We start from the raw sequence: 17,831 nt of genomic DNA on the forward strand, positions 1-17,831 counted from the left end.
TTTGAAGGTTTGAAAATTGATAGCTGGCATAAATTATAAAATGAGCTTGTGAACATGTTTGAAAAATAACATAGCAGATTTATTTTTCAATGAAAAGAAAAGGAGAATGTTCGTCATCACCAGAGCAATAGATTAAGAATTTAGATTTGCTTAAAAATGCAAATGTAAAATGTAAATCTCCATGGCTCTGTTGAATTTTTATAAATAACACATAACAATAATTTGCACCAGACAACTTTATATTTCTGTCTGAATCATTTAAATATCAAATCAGACCTTGTGATCAGTTACTCAGAGACAAGCAGACTTTTCATGGAATACCTTTTATTTTAACTTGAGCTAAAATATATTATATGCTCTCACTTGAATACCTTTTTTTTAATTTATTTTATTTTATTTTATTTTATTGGCCAATCAGCCCACCTCTGACACCATCACTGTCGGCACTATGGACTAGTAAACAACAAGTGTAATTGTATTCCTGTTCCGTGGGTTGGTCTTTTACTTCCAAACCACGGACCGGAAGCCTTTGTGTGTCGCTTATTGCCGCTGCCTCGACTGATCTGTGCGCATCTGATCGAGCTGGAATAGCAAATTGGGAACATTTGGGCCCTCTCTCCCCCGCTGCACCGTAAGCCTCCGTGTTTCCGTCTCTGCAGCGGTCGCGCTGGCGTCGCGGGGACCGGGCGAAGCGTTCCTGTTATGACAGCGACGGGATGACAGCGGTCCAGTCGGAGCCGTGTTTGTTTTGTGTGGCGAAATGAGGCAGGGGGTGGAGAGTCGCCACAGAGACGCTGGGCTCCGGCCAAACATCGCCGCATTTTAGCACCACTTCTTCTTCTTCTTCTTCTCCTCCCTTGCATGCAAGGGCTTCTGCACTGAGCTGCGTCGCTGATCGACCCGGTCGTTTTTTCTTTCTTTCTTTTTTCTTTTAAAGACATCTATCTTTGCAAGGTGCATGGTGGAAAATGCAGCTTGTTTGAGGACACCCCTCCTCCACCACCACCACCTCTCTCTCCCTCTCCTCCACATATCCATCGCTGCCATGACAGGCAGAGGTCTCCTCCGGAGCTCGGCTCGGTCGCTCGGAGAGCAGGCAGATTGACTCGGGACGGTGGGGCCTCGCATCCGCGGATGCCATTCTGTCTGTGGATCCTGTAAACACCGTCCGCGCAAATACACGGCAAACGTCGCTCGAGAGCTGGGGGGGTGGGGAGAGGAAAATTAAGAGGGGGTGGGGGGGAGAGCGAAAGAGAAGGAAAACATGTCGTCTCGATCTGCATTACAGTCTGGAAACGACAGGAGCACCGGAGAACATGTAAGTGCAGCCGCTGTTTGTGCTTGTGTGCATGCAGAGGGATAGGATAGGATAGGTGGTGCATCTCCGAGCACAGATCTGCTATGTGTGGCCTTTGGCATTCTGGGCTTTTTTTTCCCTTTTTTTTTTCCATGTGCATGGGGGGAGGGTGGGATGAAGAGGAAGAGGAGGAGGGGAGCATGCATGGTGCTGTTTCTTCTCGTTCTGTACAGATCAAGGGGCCCAGGATGTGAGGCCACCGTGCTGCTCTTTGGGAAAGTGCTAACCTTGAGTGTGTGCGTGTGTGTGTGTGCAGGGAGACGAGTTGGTGGCAACCTGAGTCGATATCGCTTAGCAAATATGCGCAGAAAGCATGAAAACCAGCCGTCACATCTCTGTATATGTACCTCTGTGGAGAGATAGTGATGTCACATTATACCCCTTTCCTCTCCTCTCCTCTCTGTGTGTGTGTGTGTTCTCTCAAAATCGGATGGGTGGGACGAGTGCAGGAGGCCCAGATATAAACGCATAGAGGGGCTTGTTGGTACGAAGTGGAGGGGATTACTGCGTAAAATGATGTGCAGTCCGTCGCTGCGCAGCCTACAAAGCGCCCAGCCCTACAGCCAGTGGGTGTCAGACAGGCCATACATTCTACAGGGGAACAGAGGAGAGGCCTGCGGGAAAGACACAACACATCTATCTATCTATCTATCTATCTATCTATCTATCTATTGAGCATTGATCTGTCTCTGAGTGCAGATCTTCTGTATAATTAGGTCTTTGTGACAGATGAGTGAATTGAGCAGATATCACTGGTGCCATGATGGCTCAGGTGAAAAGCCTGACAGGAACTCTGCTGCTCTCCATGTGTGCCCCACACTCCACCCCCCACACCACACCACTTTGCACCCCCCCCTTCCCCCCGCCAGCTTCTCAAGCTGTGCTGGAGGTAGGGAGGTGGGAGCAGGAATAGAAGCACCATGTCTGAAGGTGGGGCACGGGGCTGTGGGCTTGTTATTGTTGTGTAACTGCAGCCTCTGGGATTGCACTGTTGGCCTGTTCGGCTACAGACCTCTAAGCTTCCATAAGCCACTCTTTCCTCCTGTTGGCCACTTTGCACCTGCTCCAGGCATGATATTATCTTCTTGCCCCTTTTGGTTCCAGGTATGAGGGTTTATGTCTGCTGACGTTGCCCATTTTCAAATAATTCAGATGTGTTTACTGAAGTGAGGTTCTGTGAGGCAGTTATTAGTAATCAGTGTTTTACCCATGGTAGATTCTCATACAGGAGTGAGTTCATCAGCTGGTCCTAACCCGTTTGTGTTAGATGGTTGTTTACTTTGTTGCCGTTTCTTCCAGTGGAAATTAGAAGAACAAACGATATATCGGCATTGACATTGGTATCGGCTGACATTAGTCATTTTTTAACTTATCGGCATTGGTCTGATAACCAAAACTGGGATGATACTAACAACCGGTACTTTTTTTCCCCCATCTTTTTGCCATTATGGAGGGAGATGGAAGGAGGTTGGGCAAGTGGTATTTGGTTGGTCATGTGTTAATGATGCAGCACAGCATTGTGGGTAGTTTAACTGAAGCAGTGGTGAACTCAGCTTTATGATTGTTTCAGTCATATTGTTGAAAAGGTAGCGAAACGTCTATAATAGCAATCAGTCAGAGCAGAAGAAGAAAAAAAAATTACGCTTGCTCTTTTTGAAAGAACATTTGCCAGGTCTGCTCTTCTGATATCTCGGAGAGAAATCATTTCACTTTTTATTTCTTTCCCACTTGAAAGTCAGAATGTCATGGTTCCATGTCCAAAGAGACAAACCGAAACAACCTCTGATGTTAGGATTCAAATTTGGAAGGTCAGCGGTCTCTTGGTGGGTTTTATTTGTAATGGGCCAACAAAAAAAATAATGGCAGCCATCTCTGCGGGTGGAGATGCATTTAGAACACCTGAGGCTTGTTACTAACCTTAAGAAGAAGCATTCGACTGCCAGTGTTCTCATAATTCGAAAGAAACTTGCACAGGTTTGCTTTTGCACAAGTGTTAACTGGAAAGTAAATCCTCCATGAACCAGGATGGATTTTGAACGGAGAGACCTCAGAGAGGTGGCGAATCTGCAGCTGCGTATTATCTACCCTGACACCAGAACAAATATGGCTGCCGTGCAAATGGACTTAAACTACGGTTATAAGCTTTTGGTTCTTCTGATTGCGTCATTAAATCAATGACACACATCAGTAAATGTGGTAAAAGGATGAAATTGTGGAAAAACTTATTATTAGCTTGTGCTAATGGTAATAGTTAGCCTAGCCACAGAAGAGTTTCAGAATCCAATATGGCTGCCACCTGAATAGACTTAGTGTAAGCTATAGTTATAAACTGTTGGTTATTTTGCGGCACAAGCCAGTAAGAATAGTAAAAGGGGGAAACTGTGGAGAAAATCATTGTTAGCTTGTGCTAATGGTAGTAGCTAGCCTAATGGTAATAGTTAGCCTAGCCACAGAGCAGTACAACAAGTGAATCTTACATGTTTTCTGTGTTGCAACTTGCAACCAACAGATTAGCTTTTACCAATGCAGAGCTAGTGATAACTATTTCACACCTCCGATATCCATTTAACTCCCAGCCGTCCCACATGCATCTCTGTATTAAAAACAACGTGACTCAATCTTTTTATCATCAGTGTTGCACAACTATTATTTTAGTCAACAATCAAGAAACAGAAGAATCGTTTCTGCAAACCCCAGAAAACAGCCGCGCCTCGCTCCACAGAAACGGTGTGAACAAGTAGCAGGAGCCCAGAAGTAAGACCATTCAGAGCCCAAAAAAAGACACAACATGCTCATGTGCTGGACAGCAGCTGTTTACCCAGAAACAAGGGGCATGTAGTCACATGAAGCTCAGTTCAGCTTCACTTGTTTTCGAACATCTGGAGGAATGTACCCACCAATATTTAGCTCTCCCTTATAGCGCTATACAGGCATCTGCTTAGCAAAAACAACAATTTCAGATGCTCTTATGTTTTTTTTTTTCTTTTCAGAGTGTTCAAACATCTGTAAATCAGTGCAGCTGTCTGGAAAACAGTCTTGTCTTCTTTTCTTGAACCCTGTAATTCTGCCAGCCAGCCCAGTGGGCCCTCAGCTGTTAGCTTGTCTGTGTGCACAAATGGCGTGTGTACGCACATATGCTTTGATAAGTGACTGTCCTCTAATTTCAAGAAGGGGTCTGTATTTAGCCAAGTACAGAACACGTATAGCTATTGCAATGTTTTCATTTTTCTGTAAACCTTTGAATACCAATCTCAACTGAACATCTTAAAACAAAAACATTTAAGAACACAGAGTATTCTTAGAATAACGATTACCGTGGTTAGCAGGGTTAGCATGGTTAGCCTTAGCTAGCAAATGTAAGCAGAGGGTACTTTCGGTTTTACAGTTGAGGAAATGCTTACTTTCTACTACATTTTTAACACATCATCATCGGATTACGATTAGCAGCAGGACTTGATGAAAGAACCAAGGACTAGATGAGCTGGTCATGTCAGATCTGGATAAGAATATCAAAGCTTTCCTCTCATTAAAACTACTTATTTCTAAAAATTGTACGACTTTAATATTGAGACTTTATTCTACTAATATTATGACTTTTACTCTTGTATAATTATGACTTTATTCTCAAAATGTCAATAAACAAAACTTTAAAATATTTGAGCCCTACTACTTAATTTCTGTGCTCCCTCTAATTAAATTTAGAATAATATTGAAAAGCCTGTTTATTTTAGGAACTTTGTCGCCCGATTAAACACAACATATGGAATAATTACACAAGGATGGATGTTTGAAAGCCTTTATTTCTGCAGCTGCAGCGTGTCATGCTGGTGCTGCAGCGTGTCATGCTGGTGCTGCAGCGTGTCATGCTGGTGCCGACCTTCTCTCCACTCCCTGACGCTCCCCTCTTTTCTTGCAGCATGTGCCGCTCGGTGCCAGCCGCGCAGACAAGGCCACGAGCCAGTCCAGCCGCTCTCTGGGCGCCCGGTGCAGGAACTCCATCGCCTCCTGCTCAGACGAGCAGCCGCACATCGGCAACTATCGTCTGCTCAAGACCATCGGCAAGGGAAACTTTGCCAAAGTCAAGCTGGCGCGCCACGTCCTGACATGCAGGGAGGTGAGCCATGGGGCAGCAGAGACCCCCGGGTGGCGGCAGGAAGAGGATGAGTGGGCTGAATATGTTGTTGATGGAAATGTTTCCTGGGCGAGAGAAGGCGGTAACTTCACAGTGCTGCTGGGGCTCTTCCTGTTTTCCTGTGGGCAATAATTTCAGAGAACTCAGTGTTGATTAATTACAACCATTCTGGTCAGTATGGAATAAACACATTCAAATATAACTGATACACTGTTTTTGCTTTGCTACATGTCATCTTAAAGAGTATTATATAATATCAACAACTTTACATAATGTTATAATGTTATAATGTTATTCCCTCATCATCTGGAGTGTTGCTTTGATTCTTTTATGCATGTTTGAGAAATCCTTTAATCTCCCCTGGCAACCATTCAGCTGTGCAAAACACCTGGGTGGACCCAGCTCTGCCTTTGAAACGCAGCTTTTCCTTAGAGCTACAGTTTCCACGTTTCTGTCTCACACAGCAGTCCTCTCCCCCACTCGGCTCCTTCAGACTAGCCAGCAGCAATTAGCAGGCACCTGTTGGAACTGCACTTCTTTTGAGCTTCTTATGCAAGCTACTTCTCAGTGCAATGCTAGTGAAATTGTTGTTAAAGGGTTAATAGAAGATTAATGTTGTGATGACTTCCTGAAGGCAGAGTTTCAGAAAGAGCAGGAGTTTTTAAAGAGACATTTTCAAGGTGTTAAATTATGAAGTCAAATTTCCATTAAGTCATGTTTCATACATACTGCATTTTCATAACCATGGAAGTTAACATAGTTACTATATTGTGCTATAAAATGGTGCTATGTGCCGGGAAAACACATAATACTCCCCCTTTAATGCAAAATTAATGTAAAAAAAAAAAAGAAAAGAAAATCTAAGTAATAAAATAAATACAATGACCCAAATGTTAAAATGCACAAATAATAAAAGCTTTAATGTAACAGACCGAAGAAAAATATATTTAGTTTTAACTTGGATCCCTCTATATTCAACATTATCAATGTTTTGTAGACTGTTTACATATGTTTTTGAAGAGTAATTTCTTTAAAGACGGCTTATTTTTCCAGTCTTGTATTTTCAGTTCTGTCTTTCAAAAGACATCTGCTTTTTCTCCATGACCGTTAAAGGAGCTGCCTTGAACTGTTTCAGTCGATCCCGGGTCAGCCTGTATGTTCAGGAACTAGTGATCCACCAGACCAGGCTTTGGGTTCGCATGAGTTAGCGAATCTTTTCTTTGGGGGCTAGATTTTCTTGGTTTAAATGGTGTTTTCAGGTCAAATTAGAGTCCATCGCTTTGCAGTGGGAGAGATTTGTCCCGAAGTGGAAAACACTCAAGACAGTTGCCAATCTTCTTAGGAGTGAATGTTCCTGCAAATTTAACCAGAAGTCACTCCACTTGACGCTCCAGAGAAGCTGTAAACCCCAAGAGCTTAAATTCCCACTTTTTCGTTTCTCAGTTAGTATGTTGTATGCTAAGCGGGAGCATTAGAGGAAGAGCATGAATGAGTTGTTTGGAGGGTAGAAGGCGATTGAATTTTCACTGTAAAAATAATATGGAGACATGATTTTTTAAATTTTTATTTTCTATTGAGATATAAACATGCTCAGATTAAGTGGAGATACACAGAAACAAATTGACATGCGCGAAAAAATATATTGGCTTTATGTTTACTGTTGTACAAGAATTTGCTTGCGTTTCCTCATCAAAACGTCTTCTTCCTCGTCTCTTACAGGTCGCAATAAAAATCATTGACAAAACCCAGCTGAACCCAACCAGCCTGCAAAAGGTCAGTTTTCTTCTCTGTATTTCTGAGTTGCTCCTGTAGCGATGTGTGCCGTGTTTTCAGGAGCAAGGAAAGAAAACGCAGGCTGCCCTGTCTGATGTTGTGCTTCCGCGGTGTTTTATCCTCTAAGTTTCCATTACAAATGTGCGCAAAACTTTAGTCAATAGCTGCATTTCCATTGGCCTTAAAATCGTGCAAATTGGAATTACAAAAATAGATCTCTTAATGGAAACACAGCAATTTAAAAAAATAAAAAAACACTTTTTTTGTAAAAAGTTTTTGCGCAAACAGGAGGTGGTTTTTCAGCTGCATCGAAATTAGTGTGTTCAGCAAAACTGCGATGGAAATGCTTTTTCTTGCCATCACATGAGTCACACAATCAACAACCGGATGTTGCTTCTGGCACAAAAGACGAAGAAAACAAAAGGAAATGGAAAGAGACTTCAGAGTTGTTTTTTGGGATTTGATATATTGATTCTAATTTCATTATAACTCTGAGTTCCTCAGTTCCCTTTTTGATTAGACCAGTCTCGTTTGTGTTTTAATTTAGTTCAGTCCTTTCTTAGAGATTCCACTTTATTATAGTTAATTATTTCTTATTTGTTAGTTTAATTATGTTTCTTATGTCTAGTTACTCTTTAATGTTAGATTCATTTCCTCTCCCTCGCACCCTGTGTGTCTCTCTCTTCCATCACACCTGCAACCCGTCAGCTAATCAGTCTAGGTCCTTTGTTTCAGCATTCGTTCTCCCAGTACTTACACACCTCACCTCCTCTCACTCTTGGCTGGTTCCTCCCGTTATTTTCCTGTTTCTTCTCCACCAACACCCTTGTGTAGTTTTCCGTGGATTTCTGTTTTTGTTCAGCTCTGGCTCTCTGCATTCCCATGTTTTTTTTTTTCTTGTTAGTTTGTTTTATTTTATTTTTTTGTTTTTAACTTTTAATTAAAGAAAAGATTTTTCATCGGATTCACCCAGACTCCAGCTTGGACTTTGGTCCCCGATGGCTTGTTTTTTTAGTTACTCACTTCATGAACAAACTTATTCGCATGCGATTTCAATTGCATTCCACATTTAGTGGAAATGTCGCGATTGCAAAATTCTCTTTTTGACTTTAGTGGAAAAGCAACAAAATTTGGAACGCATTCGTAACGGAGCTACTATTCCACAATTTTACAACTGTCGTGCTTTCATTAAATGAGAAACTCAGTCAAAATCACATGTGGATACATTTGTTCACGTGTTGTCATTAAGAAAGACGCCACGGCAAGATGCTCCGACTGCTTTCTGTCGTCTTTGTGTGGTAACATCCTGTTATTGATCACCGATGTGAATTTTTTTTGTGCCATTTAAGCTTTGTGAAATAAACTATCGTTGCTCCTAAATGTTTTTAATCAAAAAATCAGTTGGTTTTTTTTTTGTTTTTTGTTTTTCAAAATTGTTATGTGTCCACGTAGCAAATTTATTTTCAAAATGTCAAATTGCACAATTACACTGGTCAACGGAAACGCAACCCGTGACCGGAGAGGGCTGTGAGAGGTTCAGGCTCCTCCTCCACCATCTCCCCCTGCAGAAAGCAGCAGGAAGGGAGAGCAGCTGATGCTGATGCAGAGGGGGATCATGGGATGTGATGCTGTGTGGCAGGTGCTAGGGCTTGGACGGGAGCAAGAGGAGACCTCTGCTCCACATATCATCTCTCGTCTCTCTCTTGGCTAATCGCTGTCCTGAGAGAGGGGGGGTGGGGCTGACTCATCCCGGAGGCCGCGGTCACCCGGCTCACGCTCCCCTCTGTTTGTGTGCATGTCTTCCTACCACGTCTTCCTCAGACACGCGCGTTTGCAGGTAACGGCAAAGGACGTGTTGTAGAGGTGTTCGTGTCGGGATCTGTCACCGTTTTCGTGGAAAGGGGAGAAGTGTCGCGACAGGAATGGGGTGACTCAAGCTCCACCGTTGCAGCCTGACTCACGGAGATGTCGAGCAGGAGAACCTGTGCTGGACGTCCAGGCACACGGAGACCAGTAGACGGGGTTCCTTAAGTCTGGAAGGGGCTGCGATGAAACAAAATGAGAGCATGAAAAAAAATCTGTGTAGTTCCAGACTTTATTCCCCATTCTGTTTACTAAAAGTTGTGCCCTTCCTTCTAAGTGTTGTTTTTTTTTCTTCTGTACTTTCTCCTTATTTGTGTCTTTCCTCATATTCTCATACTATTCCTTCATTTCTTTACTTTGCCCATCTTTCTTTTCTTCTTCCTCTTTTCTTTAATACTGTCTATCTGTGTCGTGTCCTTCCTGCCTTAAAAGTGTTGTACTTTCACTTGAAGATGTGTAAGAATCCTAAGATATTTACTTCCTATATCCCAGATATCTCAGCATCACCTCACGCAGCTGCATGTAACACAATTGGGTGAAAGTTGAAGGGGATATGTAAGCGACTAAGAATGCAGACATCCTGCAGAGCTGATTGTGTTCTTGTATGGCCGTCACCAACATTTAGCCATAAGGGGCTCCGAGGATTTCTGTCTTTTTCACCTCCTTTCTGTGAAGAAGAATCTTGTGAACTAAAAGATTTCCACTTTTAAACATGTTCATGGCTGCTTACAGACCCTCTTAAAATTGCAGGTTTTTGAGACTTTAAAGTTTGAGTTTATAATTAATCGTTTTTCACCTTTAGCATTTCAAAATGTTGGAAGCAGCTTAAAGTTTCTGTTTATTGTTCTTGAAAAGTAAGAAGGAGTTCTGTGGATTTTTGGCATTCAGGCCAATGCTGAATAGATGTTAACAAAAGCAAAGCAGGGCGTAGTTTTAGTGATCGAGAGATTTTCAAGAATTGCATCTTTAGTGGAAAAATGAAAACTAAGTCTGGGACGTTGTCGCATACATTTTGTTTAATTAATTGCATGTAATTAATCACAGCCTTTTTCTTTTTTTTTTACATACAAAAGTGTCCAAGCGGAACGTTTGTATTTGTGCGTTTCTGCTATGCCCATAACTCTAACGCGCACAAGCGACATCAGCAAACAACGAAGCCGCTTCTCTTGGTCCACTGGGATTAATCTATGCTTCAAAAACCGAGCTGATTGGACGCTGGAAAATACTGCTGTTGTGTTCAAGTTGGGCTAAAAGCAGTTAGCCTATCAGTGAAGCTACTCGAGTCTAAAATAGCATGTCGGTGTCAAACATGCTGGAGCAGCAAAGTCTTGTATCCTGAGAGATTTTGCTGAATAACTCAAAAATCTGGGAGAAATTAAATATATGTAGGAAACTGGTGGTATAAATCAAAATGGTAAAAAGCACAGCCAGAGAGTGGAATGTATTTGACCCACAGTCTCTACTAAGAGACGTCCTCATTCGACCATTTTAATATCTAAACACTGCACAACACATCACAATTTTAACATGATGGCAATATCACTATATTCAATAATAATATTGCAAATAACTGGTTGAACAGCAATCAATTTGCGCTTTTTTGTGGCAGTAATTTATTTATTGATGGTTACAGCAAATGTTTAAGAGGGCTGTGAAAGATTTAAAGAAACACAACTTGGATGTTTTATTGCAAAAGCATCAGATGTAGTCGATGCAACTTTTTCACAGAAACAGTGTTAAGATGGAAGAAAATGTATCGTTTTCAGCGACTTGCCATCTGTTGTTAGTGCTTGCTTTGAAGCCAAAGTAAAAAGAAACTAACACTGGTTATTTTTTGTGTCACAAGTCATTTCTGTACCGGAACATTACATGTTTTCTAATCTCGTATTTGTAACGTAAAGTGAATGCTTAAATTGGTTTAAAATGTCAACTTTGAAACAATTTTGTGTTTTAAAGAAGTAAAATCTAATTTATAGGAAGTGCGCAGAAGATGGATTGAAAATACCCACTTTATGTTCTAACGTAAAATGATGCATGTGAAGAGTAAAGAGTCTGGATTACAAAACAACAAAAAGCTCTTGTATTTACTGCATGCGCTAAACCCTGGATAATACTCTAACTGCACAAGGTCACTGGTATCACAGAGGCTATGAGGAGGAAAAGATTAGTTTTGATCAAATAAATAAATAAATAAAAAAAGTCAAAGGCAAAACAAATCTAATCTTTAGCTTTTAGGCTTGACCAAATCCATGTAATATTTTTACAATTCTCCAACTAATAAAGCAGAGCTTCATCTTCATGTACGGTGGCTCTGATAATTCCAATTTGACAGAAACAAACAAAAAGAGAAATCTGTTTTATGATGGGAGAAAAACATGTACACAGCTTTAAACTTCTTTTAACCAAATTTCATAGTCAGTCTTCTTCAGCTGGAATCTGTCAGAATTTCATGTTGAATATTAACAGATTAATATTCACATTAACTCATTTCCTGTTGAGTTTATTGCTACACTGTCATTGGGTTAGTTTTTCACCTGTGTTTCTACAGACCATATTAATAATAATAATAATAATAATAATAATAATAATGGACTTCTTTAACATGTATTTAGGCTGGGGAATATTCTGTGGGCCTAAGACATGAATGAGCCCACATTAACATAATCTGGGTGCTAATATATGTAGAGAGGAGAAAGAAAGAAGGATGGCTGTCTCATACGTAGAACAATGAAGAAAGAAGTGAAATTGCAAATGGAGAAAATGTCATCTTATCGTCCATAAGGCAGCTTTTAAATCTCGTGAGATTTCCGCGTTGTTCTATTAAAACTCTGAAATCAAATCAAACCATTTCTTTTTATTACTATTATTTCGTGTTTTTAAGTCAAAACACATCGGCGCAACGACTCCCTTTTTAATGCAGTTTGTCACCATCTGTTTGATTTGAACTCTAGCCAGGATTTGCAGGAGGGGCCTCGTCGCCACAGAGCTTTGCACATCCGCTGCCATTACGGGGCTGCTATTTAATCAGCAGCAACGAGGGTCAGACTTCTCGCTGGAGGAGCTGTTAAAGCTGTGATTCCTTTTGACGGATCCGATCCCGTCCGCCCGCCGCTTCTGAGCAGGGGGAGCCGACGGCATGGGTCAGGATGAGGGTTTCAAGTACTACGTATCCCAAGATTCCTCTCCAGCGCAGCTGGGGAAGAGCTTAATACCTGGGTTGCTATGGCAACAGTGACATCAGGCTAGCGAAGGCTGCTAGAAGAACTGAATGGAGGAGGGTGGGGGGAAACACAGAGAAATGACGGGGAGTAGAATAGCTTATCAGGCATCATTTTCCTCCCTTTTCCCTCCTTGTTATCGCGGATTAGAGCTGTCTGTTTTCAGCCGTGCTCTTTGGTCCAGCAAACATGCAGCTATTTACATAAAATCAGGGGGAGCTGCCTCGGTTTTAATCCCCCCGCGCCGCCCGTCGCCTCACGGCAGACCTCCAACACGGAGTAGAAACCGGGCGGGTTCTTGGCTGCACATTCACTTGCACATTTGTGCGTGGGCATCATGTTGTTGTTGCCGTGTTTAAACGACGAGGAGGACTTCGCAAATCCTAAATGTGATGCGGTTATTTTAGGTGTCGAGTTGTCTGTGTGAGCTGGTCATCCTGAGACTTCGACTGCTCACATGTCTGCGCAACGGAACCGTTGGTGGGATTCGTCTTGTTTCATCCACTTCCTGTCTGGTTAAAAAGAGATTAAAGACCGACTAGTTTGTTGAAACGCAGACAAAATGACTGTGGAGCTCGCAGTTTTAACTGTTTATATAATTTGGTATTTGCATTAGCCCTGTTAGCATGGCTAAAACAGCGGTGTCTGTGCCGCCAACATTTCCAAACCCAACATGTTCCATGAAGCAAAAAGATCAGTTTTACTACACTTAATTTAGTTTCATTGTCATCTGCTGAAAGCCGTGCTTTCTCTCACTTTTATTTTTTTGCAGCCCCATAACTACTTTTTAACATCTCACTAGCTGCGTTTCCCTATTTGAGCAAATTGGAATTACAAAAATAAATTTGCGTAATGGAAGGTTTTTACGCTAGGATGAGGTGGTTCTTCTTCTGCATTGAAATTAGTGTATTTCACAAAACTACAAAAAAAAAAAACACAAATTTTTTCGCATCACATAAGTCATGTAAATAACGACCGGATGTTACTCCTTCTGGAAACGACGAAAAAGACAACAGGAAGTTGTACATGGATGAGATGTCTTGACATATTATTTAAATATTGCATGCACTTAGTTCTTATTTAATGGAATCACTGTATTTGCAATTTGTTTTTGTTTTGTTCTGTTGATAGTGGAATATCAACAAAGTTTTGCACTTATTTGTAATGGAAAGGCAGCTAATGGTACTGAAAATAGCTAATTTTGACTCTTCACTCAGTAACAGCTTCTACACCTGGTGTTGTTTTCAGCACAACCCGATAGTGCTTTGTGCAATGTTAACTCAAAGGCTCTTCCCAGATCAAATTGCCATTTCCACATTTGCTGCCTTATAGTCTTTGACTGTTTTATAGAAGATCTCTGCAGAGGGAGAAATTAGTGCCGGCAAAATGCAAAACCTCTCATTTATTTACATGAATTAACCCATCAATATAGCGGTAAAAACTTTTGTCCCTCTCTTTCTCAAACGTGGGATTGGTTTACAATCTAATAAGTAAATCACAAACAGTTTCGTAAACGTTCAGACACCATCACATGGTAGTCGCGTTCCATTGTAATGTAGAAGAGTTCAGGCTGGTCACCTGTGGAATCGAACATGATGTCCATCTGCAGCTCTACCGTTTTATACAAAATTGTAAAAAAAAAAAAAAAGATCTTTGACATGGCCAATGAAGGTGAGAGTCACAATGTACTGATCACTACCCGATTTCTCAAAGCTGCTGTCGTTATCAAAACTAGTAAGGGGTCCTATGTAGTTTGTCTTAAAGACACATGTGTGAGTAAGAGGTGACATGAATGTTATAAACTGAAGCTGGTTTTTACTCGTCTTTTTTTATGAACATGTGTGTTTTATGCGCGGGGCGGCATTCACTCTCGTCAAAGTCGACTTCACTTTGAGAATTGCTCTCCTTGGATCTAACTTCCATGTGAAGTGCCTTGAGATGACTTTCGTTGTGAACTGGAATTTTATGTATATCAATTAGAATTGTTTAGGTTATTGCTGTATAATTATCTTAAACACCAAATGCCGCTCTAGACAAATTAGGTCCCAGAGTTTTGAAGTGAAGCACCTTTGCGTCTGGTGGATTATAAACTGTACTAATAGATGTATGTTGAGCCTTTGGAGCCATTCAGCTTCACATCCTTACCTCATTCATCATCATAATCGTTTATTCCTCGTTTTGTCTTTCAGCTTTTTCGGGAGGTACGAATAATGAAAGGCTTAAATCACCCTAACATAGGTAAGACAACTTCCTCCCATCCATCTTATTGGTTTAATATGTGCAGCTGCTTTGTATGTGTGTGACCAGATAGCATTGTTAACATTGTGTTAAATTGTATTTTTTTGCTCTATAGTGAAGCTGTTTGAGGTGATAGAGACGGAGAAGACCCTTTACCTTGTTATGGAGTATGCCAGTGGAGGTGGGTAGTTTGGCCTGGGTGGTATTTCTACGGTTCTGACATGTGATATCTGGTCTTCACCCAGTCCTAACGTCATTTAAATCTTATCAAACCACAGATTCTCCCAGGTTCTTGTTTATTTTTAAAAAAAAGATTAAGCTAAATGAGTTTTTTTTTAAAGGTTTTGTGAAAAGCTAGATGTGCCCCAAAAACCATAATACATAAAATCTTATAGTTTCAAGATGGTGTTTTGTGCTTTTTTTTCGTATTAGGTGGTCAGATGTTAGAACTCTATTGATCTGAACTAAAATCTATTTAGTTAAAGGATCTTTTAGGTCTTTATGTTTTCCATGTGTTGCAGCGTGCCTCCTTGAGGACAATAAAGCTGGTGGAAGCTGCTGTTTATTAAATATTAATCAAGAAATTAAAGTTAATGAATTCCATTCTGTTTATCCGCCATATTTAATCACGCCGTTAAATGACTGGACTCCTTCCGGCTGTGTCTGCTAACCCGGATGCTCTACCTCTCAGGTGAAGTGTTTGACTACCTCGTGTCACATGGGAGGATGAAGGAGGTCGAAGCCAGAGCCAAATTCCGACAGGTAGGAAAGGTCGTCTTTATCCGGGTTGTAATGGTTGTGTTTTTTTTTTTTTGTTTTTTTAAATTTTGTTTTATTTTATTGTGACTTTTTGTTTGTTTAATTCAGTTCATTTTGATTCGTCTTTAGAGTACGTTTGCTACGTTTCAAGAGTTATTAAGAGCTAAATATTGTTTAGTTTTGTTTTTTTATTAGTTATAGTTTTAGTTTTTTCATGCATCATTTTTAGGTGCAGAATTCAAAAAGGTCAAACTATTGTATTGTGATTATGTATATATATCGTTTGGATAATGAATAATCAACTGAAGAAACTATTTTCAAAAAAGTATTGTTGTACAACCAACTGTCTCTGGTGTTTTATCCCAACTTTTGCCATTGTCATTTTGCAGACTAGTAGATAAGTATGGAGTGCTGTGATTTAAAAAAAATTGATTCCATATCAGTTCAAAAGGCTAATGAATAGATTCATCAACACGAAAACAAACAATATTACGTCTTTAATTTCAGTATGTTTCAATTAGTTTTAGTTCCGTATAGTTACAGCTTTCCCCCATTGATTACTGCTTTTACTTATTCTAGTTAACAAAAATGTTTTCTCAATTTCATTTTCCATTATTTTGTTTGTTTTAATTGACTTCAATAACCTCGGCCCTTACAGCACAGCTGCCTTCAACTCTTACTGCTCTGTATTTCAGCTCCATCTGTTTTTTTGTTTTTGTTTTCTCTCCCCACAGATTGTCTCTGCCGTCCACTACTGCCACACCAAGAACATCGTCCACAGAGATTTGAAGGTGAGGAAGAGCAAATGAATTGGAATTAATAATAGTCCTGGAGAAGAACTCCAAGAGTCGAACGATTTCGTTTCCTCTCAGAATTTGGAAGTCAAGCATGTGGGAGTGATCTCGATCTGTGTCTCTAAAAGCAGTGCTTTAGCATCCTAATTGCAGTGCTGAGTAAAGAGGTCGGAGCCAGAGCCTAAACACGCTTTGACATACATGTAGCATGAGTCATGTCCGGGATGCAGTCCTCCCCCCCTCCAACCCACCAATCTGTCCAGTGTGTGTTTCCTCTCTCTCTCCTTTTATTTTCTTCATCTCTACTCATTTATTCTTCTGTCCTCTTGTTTCCCATTCCCCTCTTCGTGCCCCTGACCCACTAGTTCTCGACACTGATCCATCTTTTCTCCCTGTGTGTGTTGCTGCTGTGTGCATAACGTGTCCCTTTTCTGCTCCTGTCCAACTGTTCCACTCGCTCCGAATTACCTCAGGCGGAGAACCTTCTGCTGGACGCCGACGCCAACATCAAGATCGCTGATTTCGGCTTCAGCAACGAGTTCACGCTGGGGAACAAGCTGGACACGTTCTGTGGCTCCCCGCCCTATGCCGCACCTGAGCTCTTCCAGGGAAAGAAGTACGACGGGCCTGAGGTGGACGTCTGGAGCCTGGGAGTCATCCTTTACACACTGGTCAGCGGCTCTCTGCCGTTCGACGGCCAGAATCTAAAGGTACGTTTTCCCCCCAGGGGGATCGGAAGTATGAGCAGTGTTTACTTTCGTGGTTGTCAAACGCTGTAAGAATGCACACGTTCTTCAATCAAGGAAAAAATATAAAAAAAGAAGTCGAGCTGTGATAAAAAATCTGTTGGAGGTGGATACAAACAGGATGGATAAATGTTTTCAATAAATGCAGAAACATTTAATAGGAAACGCATCCACAAAATACAAAATCTATGAGGAGACCTGACAGGAATCTCACCAGTCATGTTTTTATCTGTTTTATTTTTTTTCTCATGCGCATTTTGAAATATCGTATTAGAAATGGTTGATGGAAATGTCTCAAAATAATTTTGTTCACTAGCTTAAGTGGCTTTAGAATTTTCCACAACAACAAAAAAAAAAATAATGCACTAAAGGGGAGATGGAAACACATTTGCTGAATATGTTCTAATGTAGAGAACGTTCCCAGTCCAAACTGGGAACTATCAGGAGTGACTGGCAGGAATCACTCTTGTCTTGGCTGGGATGGAAGGGTTTGAATACTCCCTCCCTCTGGACAATCTGTGCTTTTCAGAGGCACAAAACTGTGGAAAATTTCTAAGCCCAAATCTCCAGCTTCGAGCGGAGCACTCTTTCCATTTTTCTTAGATGTGTTACCCAGTGATCGTCTTTAGTTCAAATTTAAAATACCCAGTCTGCTCACACCTCAGTGGGTTAATACTGTTCTGAGTAGAGACTCACTAAAATATAGAAATTTATAAAACTTCCATTCTACATGCACATAAAAAGCATATTTTCAATAGGATCAGCTTTAATTGAGCCAGAATGTATTCCATTCCTGACTACCAACTCAACTGGTGGAGGAAATGTACGTATCTTAACTACAAATGGTTCACTCAATTAACAAAATCAGCAAAGATTTATTTTTAGTCAATATTTCCATCGCTTGTTTGTTCTGTAAACCAGTTGCTATAGTAACATGACAACCGAACGCAG

The 17,831-nt window shown here is 41.0% G+C and overlaps 1 protein-coding gene across 5 annotated transcripts in view; it reads left to right on the plus strand.

Moving 5' to 3' along the window:
- Nucleotides 1-477: 477 nt before the first annotated feature.
- The window catches only part of mark4a (MAP/microtubule affinity-regulating kinase 4a), a 29,186-nt gene continuing 11,832 nt past the window's right edge, over nucleotides 478-17,831 (plus strand). For 2 of the 5 annotated variants that reach the window (XM_016673577.1, XM_007556449.2), the window contains exons 1-8: nucleotides 479-1,318; nucleotides 5,274-5,471; nucleotides 7,209-7,262; nucleotides 14,533-14,581; nucleotides 14,697-14,762; nucleotides 15,273-15,343; nucleotides 16,075-16,131; nucleotides 16,608-16,844. In XM_016673577.1, coding sequence (XP_016529063.1) covers nucleotides 1,265-1,318; nucleotides 5,274-5,471; nucleotides 7,209-7,262; nucleotides 14,533-14,581; nucleotides 14,697-14,762; nucleotides 15,273-15,343; nucleotides 16,075-16,131; nucleotides 16,608-16,844 — 786 coding nt within the window. In that variant the 5' untranslated portion in view covers nucleotides 479-1,264. Of the gene's footprint in view, nucleotides 1,319-5,273; nucleotides 5,472-7,208; nucleotides 7,263-14,532; nucleotides 14,582-14,696; nucleotides 14,763-15,272; nucleotides 15,344-16,074; nucleotides 16,132-16,607; nucleotides 16,845-17,831 lie in introns of all 5 variants that reach the window. The other 3 variants (XM_016673579.1, XM_016673578.1, XM_007556450.2) reach the window with 3 other exon arrangements.

Source organism: Poecilia formosa, unplaced genomic scaffold (assembly GCF_000485575.1).
Source record: "Poecilia formosa unplaced genomic scaffold, Poecilia_formosa-5.1.2 Scaffold79, whole genome shotgun sequence".
NCBI lineage: Eukaryota > Metazoa > Chordata > Actinopteri > Cyprinodontiformes > Poeciliidae > Poecilia > Poecilia formosa.